Source organism: Salvelinus namaycush, chromosome 21 (genome assembly GCF_016432855.1).
Source record: "Salvelinus namaycush isolate Seneca chromosome 21, SaNama_1.0, whole genome shotgun sequence".
NCBI lineage: Eukaryota > Metazoa > Chordata > Actinopteri > Salmoniformes > Salmonidae > Salvelinus > Salvelinus namaycush.
The window spans coordinates 21,801,101-21,817,539 of NC_052327.1; the positions used below are offsets into that span (position 1 = coordinate 21,801,101).

The 16,439-nt window shown below is 40.5% G+C and overlaps 1 protein-coding gene across 4 annotated transcripts; it reads left to right on the forward strand.

Annotated features, from left to right (window-relative positions):
* The first annotated feature begins 1,130 nt into the window (after positions 1-1,130).
* Positions 1,131-15,672, forward strand: LOC120066185 (casein kinase II subunit alpha'-like). Of its 4 annotated transcripts, XR_005478747.1 has the most exons (14): positions 1,131-1,690; positions 1,804-2,137; positions 4,592-4,697; positions 5,831-5,932; positions 8,423-8,515; positions 8,824-8,883; positions 9,020-9,103; positions 11,445-11,555; positions 11,741-11,842; positions 12,398-12,498; positions 14,451-14,599; positions 14,717-14,799; positions 14,980-15,030; positions 15,206-15,672. XR_005478747.1 is itself a non-coding variant. In XM_039017369.1 (13 exons), the coding sequence occupies exons 2-12, from the start codon at positions 2,034-2,036 to the stop codon at positions 14,791-14,793; spliced, it is 1,089 nt and encodes a 362-aa protein (XP_038873297.1). In that variant the 5' UTR covers positions 1,132-1,690; positions 1,804-2,033; the 3' UTR covers positions 14,794-14,799; positions 15,206-15,672. The 4 variants fall into 4 exon arrangements, 3 of the variants coding, with proteins under 3 accessions (XP_038873297.1, XP_038873298.1, XP_038873299.1); XM_039017369.1 differs by lacking the exon at positions 14,980-15,030 and having other exon boundaries at positions 1,132-1,690; XM_039017370.1 differs by lacking the exon at positions 14,980-15,030 and having other exon boundaries at positions 1,133-1,690; positions 8,465-8,515.
* Positions 15,673-16,439: the final 767 nt, after the last annotated feature.

Below are 16,439 nucleotides of genomic sequence, written 5' to 3' on the forward strand. Positions count from 1 at the left end.
TGTATCCAGAGATATTAGAGAAAAGAGATAGAAATCCCATTGGGAGAAGAATGGAGGAACGTATAACGCCCCACCCAGCAGACTGTTGACTAATCAGATTCACGTTGTCATGCTGCGTCACGCCGTTACTAAGCTAATTCTTCATTCTCAAATTCGGGGGGGGGGGGTCGTAAATTCAGAGCATTGTCAGATTGTCCGTTCGTTTCGCTCACCGGACGCTCCAGACAAAGAGTAGGGTTGATTTTAGCATTCTGACCTCACAACGGCAGTCAAGCACCCAAGCTTACTGGCTAAAGTTGGCTAGCAACTTCCATATACAAATGAGAGAACACCTCACTGACCATTTTACTTGCCCAAGCAAAGCTGGTTATGATGTTTTCATGTTATCTATGGAGTTGGTGACTGTTGGCAACAATTTAATTACGTTTCGCCAACATTTAATGACACTGGTCATATTCAACTGGTGTTGAGCATTCGTAAATGAATCAGTTATTCTGCGCTCTGGCACACCCAGACGAGTGCGCATTGAAATCGTAGTAGATAACCAGAGTGAATTTACGAACGCACCCCGTCGGAATTAGGAAAATCGAACATTTTCTACTTGCTTATTCGTTTAACGCGGCACGTGTATAACTACAATGCTTTCGCATGTCCGAGTAATCGTTTTCTAGTTTCGACTAGCATGTGGACGCGGCATAAATCGAGAAACCTGCCTATTTCCCTCGAAAGCATGTCATGTCACGATTCCACAGCCACACGATATTACAGAGAACAAGTTAATTATCTCACATCTCGGAAAATACTTGCAGTTTTATTTGAAACTTTATTTAACTAGGCAAGTCAGTGAAGAACAAATTCTTATTTACAATGACGGCCTACCAAAAGGCCTCCTATATAAATATAGGACAAAACACATCACGACGAGACAACATTACATAAAGAGAGACCTAAGACAACATATTATACTTATTGTTCACGAAATGCATGCTAATATTGTGTTGTTTTTGAGCTAGCGCCCAATTGACTCCCATTCACTTGTTGAAGGAGAGCTCTCCTTGTTCCAGAATAACCCATAATGCACCGGGTGAATGGCGACGTATGTGCAACGTATACAATGGGCGTTAATACGATTCCAATGGAGTTTCCCATCTCTTCAAAAGTATATTTGGTTTATCCAAATTATGTTCGTTTCCGGGTGCACTTTCTATCGCAATCCGGTTTCTTGCGGTTCGGAATAAGGACCGGGGGCGGTTCTACAAGAAAGCCCCAAAACCCGAACTCCAACAGGTTTTTCAAGCGAATTTTTAGGTGGTCTTCACTCCGATTACATATGCCACGGGCCCCAGTGTGGGTGCATTGCACCGCGCTCAACGGTGGCGCGATTCTGACTGAGTTAGCATGCTAGCCAGCAAAATGTATTTATACTCCACCCCTCTCCAACCGGCTGTAGCGATTAGTCAATATCCCATAGTTAAGGGTGAGCTGTAAAACCCAACTTCTCTATTGGACTTTTCCGTTCAATTCCTCCCCATCCACCCTGCTGGAAGATTGTTGCATTGGGACGGCCATAACAAGAAGAGTGTATTCTGGTAGGAACCCAGTTTCGGATTCGGGATTTAAGGCCCACAAGGGGGTTGGGGGTTTAAACCACAATAATATGATCCCTAAACCCCCCATGCCTGGCATTTCGGTCAGTGTTTTGGTCAATTTTAATAAAAATGTTTGCCTTTTATTTTATATAAATAGTGCCAGTTCCTGAATTTGGCTTTCTACCTAAACACTACTTTTTCATTCTCCTCCCAGACGTCTTAACACAAGCAGTATCTGACGGCCCCTCGTCTCCCCTCATCAACCTCCGTGCGCAGCGCACTGTGGTCATCTCTCGCGGGGGAAAATATCAGATAACAGGAACCCCCTTACTCGGACAAAGCGAGGCTCCAACAAGAGGACGGTGATCTGTGTTCCCTTTCCAAGTAGCAAACGAGCTCTGTGGCAATCGAATCCTCAAAACAGACCGGGCTCCGGTGCTCGCCATGCCCGGCCCGGCGGCCGGCAGTAAATCTCGGGTGTACGCCGATGTCAATACTTTGAAGAGCAGGGAATATTGGGACTACGAAACCCACGTGCCTAACTGGAGGTAAAGTGTTTTATTTTTTTGCCGGGATGGAATTTCTAAACGTCATAATGCATTATTTAGTATTTTATTGCCAAATGCTTTATCAAATATATGATCTCCATATATGTTTTCTATTTTAGCTTTTGTTTTTTGTCCGTCATAGTTTATTGCTGCAGGCTATTCATATTTGCTCTCCACTCAACACGATGTACAGGCAGCTACCACAACAGAATCTTCGGCTACTACCATGGATTATCATTATGGTCGAATGAGTGCCATATATTGTCCCATTGCATTGGTTCTGTGTGGGCGGGTGCAATATCAGACTAGATAGCTAGCTATCATAATTAATACATAATACGAACGTATTTTGAAGACTATATTTGGAAAATAATGTATTTTGGAGATTTAGCTTGGTTAACAAGGTTTTGTTGGGAACGTTCATGGCTGAGTAAATGAGTCTGCGCGTAGTACATTCAGATTGGCGTGGGATGGGAAAATCATCAATCTGTGAGATCGAGCAGGCCTTGCTGGCAGCTGACGCCGAGGCAGCACCAAATGATGCTTGTGAATCGTACAACAGTAGATACCTAGTTTCCCAGATTTAATAAAACTTTACATAGCCAGATCACATTTTCATTCCTTTAAATGGCATATATAGATTTTTCTTTCAGATCTAGCTAATTTGGTTACATTTACACAAGCTGTTAATGAGACACAACCTTTTAATTACTTAATTAAATGTCTGTACAGTTGCAGCACTTTATTGAATATTCACTAGATCTTGAATTTAATCTGTTTCCATTAGACCACTAGTTTAATATATTCAGTTCGATGCGCAAAATAGGGTTGTCCCAGCACCACTGGTCTTATTCATTAGTATAATCAAGGGCCCTCAAAAAGATGGATACTCGGAATGTCCCCTCTCTATGGTTGAAATGTCACTCTCGCTTTCATTGACTGGGAAAATGAGTCTTGTTTATAAAAGATTCAACCTCTTTCCATCTAGGCCTATTCTATACCTTGAGTGTTGTGATGAGAAGGAAGGATGTGGAATAAAATGTTGACTAATCTGTTTTCTCATTTACATTTTTTAAATGTATTTTTATTTAACCATTATTTAACTAGGAAAGTCAGTTAAGAACAAATTTTTATTTACAATGATGGCCTACCAGAAGGTAAAGGCCTCCTGCGGGGACGGAGGCTGGGATTTAAAAAAAAAATATATATATATATATAGGACAAAACACACATCACGGCAAGATAGACACCACAACACTACATAAAGAGAGACCTAAAATAACAACAACAGCATGGCAGCAACACATGAAAACCCAGCATGGTAGCAGCACAACATGACAACAACATGGCAGCAGCACAACATAGTAGCAGCACAAAACATGGTACAAACATTATTAGGCACAGACAACAGCACAAAGGGCAAGAAGGTAGAGACAACAATACATCACGCGAAGCAGCCACAACTGTCAGTAAGAAATCAAATGTTATTTGTCACATGCGCCGAATACAACAGGTGTAGACCTTACAGTGAAATGCTTATTTACAAGCCCTTAACCAACAATGCGGTTTTAAGAAAAATAAGTTAAGTAAAAAATAAGAATAAAAGTAACAAATAATTAGAGCAGCAGTAAAGTAACAGTAGTGAGGCTATATACAGGGAGTACCGGCACAGAGTCAGTCGATGTGCGGGGGCAACGTTTAGTTGAGGTAATATGTACATGTAGGTAGACAAAGTGACTATGCATAGATAATAACAGAGAGTAGCAGCAGTGTAAAAGAGGGGGGGGCAATGCAAATAGTCTGGGTAGCCATTTGATTAACTGTTCAGGAGTCTTATGGCTTGGGGGTAGAAGCTGTTGAGAACTCTTTTGGACCTAGAGTGTCCATGATTGAGTCTTTTGAATGAAGAGATGGAGATAAACACTCAAACTGGACTGTTTTTGCAGTTCGTTCCAGTCGCTAGCTGCAGCGAACTGAAAAGAGGAGCGACCCAGGGATGTGTGTGCATTGGGGACCTTTAACAGAATGTGACTGGCAGAATGGGTGTTGTATGTGGAGGATGAGAGCTGCAGTAAGTATCTCAGATAGGGGGGAGCGAGGCTTATGAGGGTTTTATAAATAAGCATCAACCAGTGGGTCTTGCGACGGGTATGCAGAGATGACCAGTTTACAGAGGAGTATAGACTGCAGTGATGTGTTCTATAAGGAGCATTGGTGGCAAATCTGATGGCTGAATGGCAAAGAACATCTAGCCACTCGAGAGCACCCTTGCCTGCCGATCTATAAATGAAGTCTCCATAATCTAGCATGGGTAGGATGGTCATCTGAATGAGGGTTAGTTTGGCAGCTGGGGTGAAAGAGGAGCGATTACGATAGAGGAAACCAAGTCTAGATTTAATCTTAGCCTGCAGCTTTCATATGTGCTGACTAATCTCTTTTCCATCTTCCCTCTAGTAACCAGGAAGACTACCAGTTGGTGCGGAAGCTTGGCAGAGGGAAGTACAGTGAGGTCTTTGAGGCCATCAACAACAATGAGAAGGTGGTTGTCAAGATCCTCAAGGTAAGTTGCATAAGGCCTGCTTTGCTCTTCTGAATGCTCCAGCAGCGATGAAAGAGTGGTCTGTTTTATTTAAACCTATACAGTGGAGTCCAAAATGATTTGCACCCTTGATAAAGATGATCAAAAAATACTGTATAAAATAAATAATACAAATACTGAGCGTTATTGTATGCTCAAAAAAATTGGGAAATTATATATATAAATAATTTAGTTTAACAAGTAATAAAAAAACATCTAAATAAGATAGAGGTCAAAATTATTGGCAATCCCATAAAATATTTTAGAAAAAAGGCTGTGTCATTATCCTCGCAAAAAGAGAGTGCTACAGTATTGAAAACAGGGGTGCCAATAATTTTGAGTCCTATCTTTTTAAAAATATTTTTTTATATTACTTGTTAAAATGTCTTTCTCTGTATTAGTATAAAAGTATATAATTTCCCTTTTTATTTTAGCATACAATATAGCTTCCCTCTAGTAACCAGGAGGAAAGACTACCACTTGGTGCGGAAGCTTGGCAGAGGGAAGTAAAGTGCGGTGCTAAATTTTTTTTAAAAAATACAGTTGCTCAGAGAAAGACAATTTGTTTAACAAGTAATACAAAACATTCTAAAAAAAGATAGGGCTCAAAATTATTAGCACCCCTGTTTTCAATACAGAGCACTCTCCCTCTTGAGAGGATAACGACCCTGAGCCTTTTTCTAAAATGTTTTATCAGATTGCCAATAATTTTGACTCCTATCTTTAGATGTTTTTGTTATTACTTGTTTAACAACATCTATTTCTCTGAGCAATTGCATTAGTATAAATAATATAATTTCGGATTTATTTTGAGCATACAATATAGCTCAGTATTTGTCTAATTTATTTTAGACAGTCTTTTTTTGCTCATCTTTATCAAGGTTGCCAATAATTATGGACCCCACTGTACCACATCACATTGTCCAAGTAATATTCAGACAGGATAACAGAGGGAAATATGGTGACATGGGAGGAAAAGTAGAGGGAGGAAAAGTGGACATCTTGCTGATGCTGTCACTATTACAACTGTTGTTAATGAGATCACATCCTGCACAATCAAATGTTTAGGCTACATCCTGGTTTAATTGGATGTCTGCTATTATAATCCTAATTAGCCTGTCAAGAAGAAGAAAATCAAGCGTGAAATCAAGATCCTGGAGAATTTGCGAGGTGGAGCCAACATTATTCGATTGGTGGACACAGTGAAAGACCCTGTGGTATGTTACAGCTCTTCTTTCTTCTAGCTATGGGATAGTTCTTAGTCACCTGAGATCAGATTTGTTTACATTGTAAATCAATTTTGTCAGTGTTCCTATACATATAATGGCTGTTGAATTGAAGATTCGTTGTTGTCAGTATACCTTTTATGCTTGCAAAGTGAACAAATGTTATCCTCACAAAATTAAGATTTGGCTAATGAAGGGGAAAGACCACACCTTATCAACATTTTTACAGTTACAGTTGACGTCCTTTCTAATATCAGAACATTTTACTTATTGTGAATGCGTTTGATATTATTTTAGTGATGTTCACTTTAAACTGTTTGAAAGTTCTGCGAACTAGTCATCTTACTCACAGATTAAGTCTTAAGCTAATTAACTGACAGATGATCTGAAAGCAGGTAGATGATCTGGTTCTTGCATGGCAGCCTTGATATTAACTGTACGTGGGGATACAGGACTCAGTCTTTTTTACATTTTGTCAGGGTTATTTTGAGAATAATGTTTATGGATGCAAGGAAGATACCGAACCGATAACATTACCTCCTCAAATAATTGCTTACATGCAATTCTTCATCACCTATTCACTATGCTGCTGCCTACAATAACAGAAATGGGAATTATGATAATGGAAATTACTGAGGTTACATTGACATGGCTTATCTTTAATTACAAAATGATTGCAATTGCAACCGGGACCAAATTGGGATGTGATTGCTATTATATTCTTTTATGTTTTATCTATGTTGATTTGCTTCTGCTGTGTGGTGGGTGTTAAGCCACTTGTTGCTCTACCTTTCCCTCGCAGTATACATTTTAAGTCGGAAGTTTACACACACTTAGGTTGGAGTCATTAAAACTCGTTTTTCAACCACTCCACATATTTCTTGTTAACAAACTATAGTTTTGGTAAGTCGGTTAGGACATCTACTTTGTGCATGACACAAGTCATTTTTCCAACAATTGTTTATTGACAGATTATTTCACTTATAATTCACTGTATCACAATTCCAGTGGGTCAGAAGTTTACATACACTAAGTTGACTGTGCCTTTGAAAATTCCAGAAAATTATGTCATGGCATTAGAAGTTTCTGATAGGCTAATTTACATAATTTGAGTCAATTGGAGGTGTAGCTGTGGATGTATTTCAAGGCCTACCTTCAATCTCAGTGCCTCTTTGCTTGACATCATGGGAAAATCAAAATAAATCAGCCAAGACCTCATAAATTATTATAGACCTCCACAAGTCTGGTTCATCCTTGGGATCAATTTCCAAATGGCTGAAGGTACCACGTTCATCTGTACAAACAATAGCACGCAAGTATAAATACCATGGGACCACGCAGCCGTCATACCGCTCAGGAAGGAGCCGCGTTCTGTCTCTTAGAGAGGAGCGTACTTTGGTGCAAAAAGTGCAAATCAATCCCAGAACAACAGCAAAGGACCCTGTGAAGATGCTGGAGGAAACAGGTACAAAAGTATCTATATCCACAGTAAAACGAGTCCTATATCGACATAACCTGAAAGGCTGCTCAGCAAGGAAGAGGCCACTGCTCCAAAGCCACCATAAAAATGCCAGACTACGGTTTGCAACTGCACATGGGGACAAAGATCGTACTTTTTGGAGAAATGTCTTCTGGTCTGATGAAACAAAAATAGAACTGTTTGGCCATAATGACCATCGTTGTGTTTGGAGGAAAAAGGGGGATGCTTGCAAGCCGAAGAATACCATCCCAACCGTGAAGCACAGGGAGGGCAGCATCATGTTGTGTGGGTGCTTTGTTGCAGGAGGGACTGGTGCACTTCACAAAATAGATGGCATCATGAGCAAGGAAAATTATATGGATATATTGAAGCAACATCTCAAGACTTCAGTCAGGATGTTAAAGCTTGGTCGCAAATGTGTCTTCCAAATGGACAATGACCCCAAGCACACTTCAAAAGTTGTGGCAAAATGGCTTAAGGACAACAAAGCCCTGACCTCAATCCTATAGAGAATTATTGGGCAGAACTGAAAAAGCGTGTGCGAGCAAGGAGGCCTACAAACCTGATTCAGTTACACCAGCTCTGTCAGGAGGAATGGGCCAAAATTCACCCAACTTATTGTGGGAAGCTTGTGGCAGGCTACCCAAAACGTTTGACCCAAGTTAAACAATTGAAAGGCAATGCTACCAAATACTAATTGAGTGTATGTAAACTTCTGACCCACTCTGAATGTGATGAAATAAATAAAAGCTGAAATAAATCACTCTACTTTTATTCTGACATTTCACATTCTTAAAATAAAGTGGTGATCTTAACTGATCTAAAACAGGGAATTTTTACTATGATTAAATGTCAGAAATTGTGAAAAACTGAGTTTAAATGTATTTGGCTAAGGTGTATGTAAACTTCCGACTTCAACTGTATATGGCTCATAGCGTAATGTCATTTTCAATGTTTGCTTTATCAATTAATGTGATTTGAATATTTCCACCTTTTCTCAGATTTTTTCCTCTATTTGTCCTCTCTCTCAAACCTCTCTACAGTCCCGAACGCCTGCGCTTGTCTTTGAATGCATCAATAACACAGATTTTAAGGTAGAATCATCTCTAGACATGGGGTTTCACTGGTATGGGATGGTGTAATGAGTGGGAATCGTGATCATTTCACCCATAATGCTTTTTTAATAGCCTATTAGGCTATACCGTTTCAGATACCATGTTGGTAGCAATGACTTATTGCATTGTTCAGAGAATTTATCTCAATATGTCTGTCCTGTCTGTCTGTCTTTTTTTGGTTGGTTGAAAGTGTTTAGGTAAATTGTGTTTGTTTCATCATGGATGCATGCATCACATACTTTCTTTCTGCAAATTAAATCTAAAACTTTATTTTCTTCTCTGCCCAGGAGCTCTACCAGAAGTTAACAGATTTTGATATCCGTTTTTACATGTATGAACTACTTAAGGTGAGCCTTACAGTTTGACCCTGTGTGTTTTCACATCCTAGTCCTACCTTCACACCTTCCTAACTGTGGGGTTAGTTTGTGGTGTCTAGCCAATATGTCTCTGTCTCTGACATGATTTGGGTCTTTGTGCTCTCAGGCTCTGGACTACTGCCACAGTATGGGGATAATGCACCGTGATGTCAAGCCCCACAATGTGATGATTGACCACCAGATGAGGAAGGTAGGGGGAGCTCTTCACCTTTCTTATGAGATGTTGGGTCCTTAGAAAGCTCTAGGAGTTGGATGTTGTGAATGATGTCTTGTCCAAAAGTTATTCTCTTAAGCTGTTTGAAAAGTCTACAACGTTTACAGAAATGTGTCAGAGATTTGTTTTGAAGTGACTTCAATCATTTCTCCACCATTATAATGGGTGTTGAACTCTTTTAGTCTTTATCAAATACAATATTATTATGGCATCAGATTGCATAAGGACACAAACAGGACTGCAAAAATGATGAGGCTTTTTCCAGTAGCAATTTCCCTCACACGGTTTGTATTATAACACGGCACGGTTTGTATTGTAATGTAGCGCGGTTTGTATCGTAATGTAGCGTGGTATGTATTGTAACGCGGCGCGGTATGTATTGTAACGCGGCGCGGTATGTATTGTAACGCGGCGCGGTTTGTATTGTAATGTAGCGCGGTTTGTATTGTAATGTAGCGCGGTTTGTATTGTAATGTAGCGCGGTTTGTATTGTAATGTAGCGCGGTTTGTATTGTAATGTAGCGCGGTTTGTATTGTAATGTAGCGCGGTTTGTATTGTAATGTAGCGCGGTTTGTATTGTAATGTGGCGCGGTTTTTTATTGTAATGTAGCGCAGTTTGTATTGTAACGAGGCGCGGTTTGTATTGTAATGTAGCGCGGTTTGTATTGTAACGCGGCGCAGTTTGTATTGTAATGTAGCGCGGTTTGTATTGTAACGAGGCGCGGTTTGTATTGTAATGTAGCGCGGTTTGTATTGTAATGTAGCGCGGTTTGTATTGTAATGTAGCGCGGTTTGTATTGTAATGTAGCGCGGTTTGTATTGTAATGTAGCGCGGTTTGTATTGTAACGTGGCGCGGTTTGTATTGTAATGTAGCGCGGTTTGTATTGTAATGTAGCGTGGTTTGTATTGTAATGTGGCGTGGTTTGTATTGTAACGCGGCGCGGTATGTATTGTAATGTAGCGCGGTTTGTATTGTAACACGGCGCGGTATGTATTGTAATGTGGCGCGGTTTTTTATTGTAATGTAGCGCAGTTTGTATTGTAACGTGGCACGGTATGTATTGTAATGTAGCGTGGTTTGTATTGTAACGCGGCGCGGTTTGTATTGTAATGTAGCGCGGTTTGTATTGTAATGTAGCGCGGTTTGTATTGTAATGTAGCGCGGTTTGTATTGTAATGTAGCGCGGTTTGTATTGTAATGTAGCGCGGTTTTGTATTGTAACGAGGCGCGGTTTGTATTGTAACGAGGCGCGGTTTGTATTGTAATGTAGCGCGGTTTTGTATTGTAACGAGGCGCGGTTTGTATTGTAACGAGGCGCGGTTTGTATTGTAACGAGGCGCGGTTTGTATTGTAATGTAGCGCGGTTTGTATTGTAATGTAGCGCGGTTTGTATTGTAATGTAGCGCGGTTTGTATTGTAATGTAGCGCGGTTTTGTATTGTAACGCGGCCCGGTTTGTATTGTAATGTAGCGCGGTTTGTATTGTAATGTAGCGTGGTTTGTATTGTAACGCGGCGCGGTATGTATTGTAATGTAGCGCGGTTTGTATTGTAACACGGCGCGGTATGTATTGTAATGTGGCGCGGTTTTTTATTGTAATGTAGCGCAGTTTGTATTGTAACGTGGCACGGTATGTATTGTAATGTAGCGTGGTTTGTATTGTAACGCGGCGCGGTTTGTATTGTAATGTAGCGCGGTTTGTATTGTAATGTAGCGCGGTTTGTATTGTAATGTAGCGCGGTTTGTATTGTAATGTAGCGCGGTTTGTATTGTAATGTAGCGCGGTTTTGTATTGTAACGAGGCGCGGTTTGTATTGTAACGAGGCGCGGTTTGTATTGTAATGTAGCGCGGTTTTGTATTGTAACGAGGCGCGGTTTGTATTGTAACGAGGCGCGGTTTGTATTGTAACGAGGCGCGGTTTGTATTGTAATGTAGCGCGGTTTGTATTGTAATGTAGCGCGGTTTGTATTGTAATGTAGCGCGGTTTTGTATTGTAACGCGGCCCGGTTTGTATTGTAATGTAGCGCGGTTTGTATTGTAATGTAGCGCGGTTTGTATTGTAATGTAGCGCGGTTTTGTATTGTAACGCGGCGCGGTTTGTATTGTAATGTAGCGCGGTTTGTATTGTAATGTAGCGCGGTTTGTATTGTAATGTAGCGCGGTTTTGTATTATAACGCGGCCCGGTTTGTATTGTAATGTAGCGCGGTTTTGTATTGTAACGCGGCGCGGTTTGTATTGTAATGTAGCGCGGTTTGTATTGTAATGTAGCGCGGTTTGTATTGTAATGCGGCGCGGTATGTATTTGTGCTGCAGCTACGTCTAATAGACTGGGGCCTTGCAGAGTTCTACCATCCTGCACAGGAATACAACGTCAGAGTAGCGTCTCGCTACTTTAAGGGACCTGAGTTACTGGTGGATTACCAGGTAAATCGCCAGCACATGCAAGCAAACACACAGACACAATTGGTGATTCTATACATTTGCCATGTTATTGTGTACCGATTGTGTACATGTAAGTCATGTTATTGTGTACCGATTTCATTGTTATTGGTAACTGTATGTATATGGATGTATGGCAGTAACTGATGCATTCTGTGATTTCCTGTCAGATGTACGACTACAGTTTGGACATGTGGAGTCTTGGCTGCATGCTGGCCAGTATGATCTTTCAGAAAGAGCCCTTCTTCCATGGCCAGGACAATTATGACCAGGTATCCCACTAACTATAACCACTCAACAGACGTTCCCTTTCTATTGTCACCACCAAACTTTAGTCTCACTACAACCCAACTTATTCAACCCAATGTTACTACTAACTTGTGTAATATCAACCGCTCTCATAGTATGATAACACTGACCCAGTGTTTCCCCTATATTTATTTAGCAACGGCGGGCTACTACTGTTAAATCGTTGCCGCCACTCCAATATTTTATTTTATTTCTTATTTTTAGAAAATACATTTCGGGATGGTAAACCGTTTCAGTGTAGACTTTAAACCAGATATAACAACTAGACAGGCATTGGGCCCCCATTGATACATTTTCTCTCAGCCCCATGACAACGTGTAGAATTGCAGGAAACTAACTTTGACACCGCTCCGTAAAAGAATCCTAGGGGAAAAACTGACTGCTACAATCTATTAGAGTAGATAACACATTCACTACCTGATGAAAACATGTACTAACCAAATTAGCTCGTACATGGAAAAATATTCCCTAAGACAAACCCAAACACTTGTGTGAAATTGTCACTGTTATCATTTCAGCTGGTCCGAATTGCCAAAGTCCTGGGGACAGATGAACTTTTTGGTTACCTGCGCAAATACCACATTGAACTGGACCCACGCTTCAAGGACCTTCTTGGCCAGTGAGTACCAAAAGGGAGTGCCGTTGAGACATGGAAAAAAGGGTTACTCCTGGTATTTACCTGGTAATGAGGAAGCATTTGAATTAGTTGTAGGATATCAATTATTTCAACATGCCCCACTACAAGTTTGATTCTATTAGTGATATATTTAATCAATAAGGCACAAGGAGATGTGGTATATGGCCAATATACCACAGCTAAGGGCTGTTCTTATGCATGACACAATCTTTAATAACTGCCAGACAGTGGCCCACTAGTTCTGAAAAGGAAACATAATTTCCCAGGTGACGATAATGTTGTACAGTGCCTTCAGAAAGTATTCATACCCCTTGACTTATTTCACATTTTGTAGTGTTACAGCCTGAATTCAAAATGAATACAATCAAATAAAAATCTCACCCATCTACACACAATACCCCATAATGACAACGTGAAAACATGTTTCTTGGAATGTTTGCAAATTTATTGAAAATGAAATACAGATATCTCTCTTACATAAGTATTTACACCCCTGAGTCAATACTTTGTAGAAACAGTTTTGGCAGTGATTACAGCTGTGAGTCTTTCTGGGTAAGTCTCTTAAGAGCTTTGCACACCTAAATTGTACAATATTTGCCCTTTTCTTTAAAAAAAATATTTAAGCTCTGTCAAGTTGATTGTTGATCATTGCTAGACAGCCATTTCCAAGTCTTGCCATAGATCTTCAAGCTGATTTAAGGCAAAACTGTAACTAGACCACTCAGGAAAATATGAAGAGTGGTACTCTGTGTTATGTTGGATTTGCCCCAAACATATCACTTTGTATTCAGGACAAAAAGCACATTTTTTGCAGTATTAAATAAGTGCCTTGTTGTAAACAGGATGCATGACAAACAGGATGCATGACAAACAGGACTATTTGCATTGACGCAATTCTGCTACTCACTGTTTGTTTAGGGGCTCCCGAGTGGCGCAGCGGTCTAAGGCACTGCATCTCAGTGCTTGAGGCGTCACTACAGACACCCTGGTTTCATTCCAGGCTGTATCACAACCGGCCGTGATTGGGAGTCCCATAGGGCGGCGCACAATTGGCCCAGCGTCATCCGGATTTGGCCATTGTAAATAAGAATTTGTTCTTAACTGACTTGCCTAGTTAAATAGAAAATCAAATGTTAATATTTTTTATTATCTATTATCTATGTACAAATTACCTAGACTAACCTGTACACCTGCACATTGACTCGGTACAGGTTCCCCCTGTATATAGCCTCATTATTGTTATTTTATTAGTATTATGCACAGGCTTCCTTATTTTCACTCTTAAGGTTAGTATTGTGGAGTAACTACAATGTTGTTGATCCATCCTCAGTTTTCTTATCACAACCATTCAAATCTGTAAGCGTTTTAAAATCACCATTGGCTTCATGTTGAAATCCCCCTTTTTTTTTTTTACACATCTACCAATCGGTGCCCTTTGTGAGGCATTGAAAAACCTCCCTGGTCTTTGTGGTTAAATTTGTGCTTGAAATTCATTACTCGATTGAGGGACCTTACAGATATTTTAATGTGTGGGGTACAGAGATGGGGTAATCATTCAAAAATCATGTTAACCACTATTATTGAACACGGAATGAGTCCATGCAACTTATAATGCTATTTGTTAAGCACTTTCTTTACTCCTACACTTATTTAGGCTTGCCATAACCAAGGGGTTGAATACTTATTGACTCAAGACATTTCAGCTTTTCATTTTGTATTAATTTCTAAAATGTTCTACAAACCAAATTCCACTTTGACAATATGGGGTATTGTATGTAGATCAGTAACACAAAATCTCAAATCAATCCATTTTAAATTCAGGCTGTAACACAACAAAATGTGGAAAAAGTAAAGGGGTGTGAATACTTTCTGAAGGCACTCTGTGACTGGAGCTATTAAAGTTGGCTCTCTATCATCGTCGCCCCCTCCCCCAGACAGACGCGGAAACGCTGGGAGCAATTTGTCCAGACCGAGAACCAGCACCTGGTTAGCCCTGAGGCTCTGGACCTGCTGGATAAGCTGCTGCGCTACGACCATCAGCAGAGACTGACGGCCACAGAGGCCATGGAGCATCCCTACTTCTGTGAGTAGCTCAACCTGAACCACGCCTGCTGACTACCTCTGCTGCATAGTGGAGTGTCAGTTATTGTGCATTGATGAAAGGTGATGTGATCTTTAACATGTTGACTCCTCTACACAGATCCTGTGCTGAAGGAACAGTCTCTCTCTAATGCGGATGGCAATATGGTGTCCAGTGGATCCACTACGGCTCGATGAAAGCAGGTGTGAGAGAATCACAAACACTTGTTCTAAATTGTTCCATTGTTTTAAATTATTCTAAGGCTGTACGAATTTGATTTACTATATAACAGATGCCCCATTTCTCCAAAAATAAATAATAATAATTACAGCGATTAATTTGATTCTCATTAATATATTTTTTTCAACGATTCCTTTTGACAGATCGTATGAGTCACTTCGCCATTGTAGTGGTTGGGATTCGGTTCAATCACGGTGAATTGAATAATGAAAATCAAAAACAAATCAGTTATACTGTAAATCAAATTTGTAGGGCCTAATGCTCTGTGTTGAAGTTTCTATTTAAAATTTTTAAAATAAAATCACTTTAATATTCTATAAAATTAATGCTCATAAACAGTATAATTTCTCTTCCCTTTTTGTCTTTCAGAAGAACATTTGTTACCTCGACTTTTTAGCCCTTTGTGGCAGAAACTTCTTCAAGTGTACAGTGAAAATGGATCAGAGCGACACCAGACACACACCCCCCTTCTCTTTGTCAGTCTGAGGTTGACTTGCCCCAGTTACATGTCAAGCAGCCAGACCAATGAGCTTGGTGTCTCACTGCTGCCCCTGTCCTGCTCTGCCCCCTCCTCTTATCACGAGGTAAACAGAAAATGTTCAAAGACAAGAAAAAAAGGATCCTTCCCTGTCATTATCCCCCCCCTCTTTGGCCCCCCTCCCTCGTTTAACTAAGCATGGAGAATGAAAAGGAACGTGAGCCTGCCCCCCCCCCCCCCTCCTTGGTCAGGCTGTCTGTTCAGTGTTCAGCCACTTGGCAGGCCTATGCTCAGCCTCTACACACTGTAGTACCAAAGTGTTATGGTGGACCTTTTCTCTGCTCTAGGTAGAATGATAATATGAATAAAAATAATACTTTTTTTATATTAATGTGTTTGTGTCATGAATTGGTCATATTTCGCCATAGCATATTGTTATTCATACTGTCTTACAGTATATTTGAAAGGGGTAATTCATCAGACAGAACTACAAATACTACCTGTATCATGTGGTCAAAGAACAGTTGTCATCAATGTCATTAATAGCTGAGGAAGGTGACAAATGTGACAATAGCTGAGGAAGTTGCCACCACAACCGTTAATGGGCTTGGCTTCAAGATGTGCACAACCTAGATATGGCCATAATGTTTTGACAGACCATCTATTGTGAACCATCAGTGCTCGTTCACTGAACCAGTGTAATCTGTTCGGCTTTGTGCACTTATCTGTTGAACGACGGCCCTCAGGAAACCAGATGAGATGATACCCTGCGACGCTGTGCAACTTTTATGCAACGTGATACCTGAAAACCTCCGACAAATGAGTGTCTGGTTCACACCTTGCTACCACTCTCAGGACAGTAGTGTGACTACAAGGAAGGATTCTCTGAGGGTGTCACATCGCAGCATGAAGACCTATTATTTGTCTGTGTTTTGATCCTTTTCCCTTCGTTACATTCGGACAGACTTCAATCTCTGATTGTTGTGTTTTTGGGTATATTTATCCATCTCACTGTGTGTTTTTACCCACATACACAGGCATTCATGCTGTGACCCTTACTGTAAGTAGGCCAGTGGTATTGGAAAGCGTTGTGTCGCCTGACACCTGTGCCTTAGTGCGTTCTGG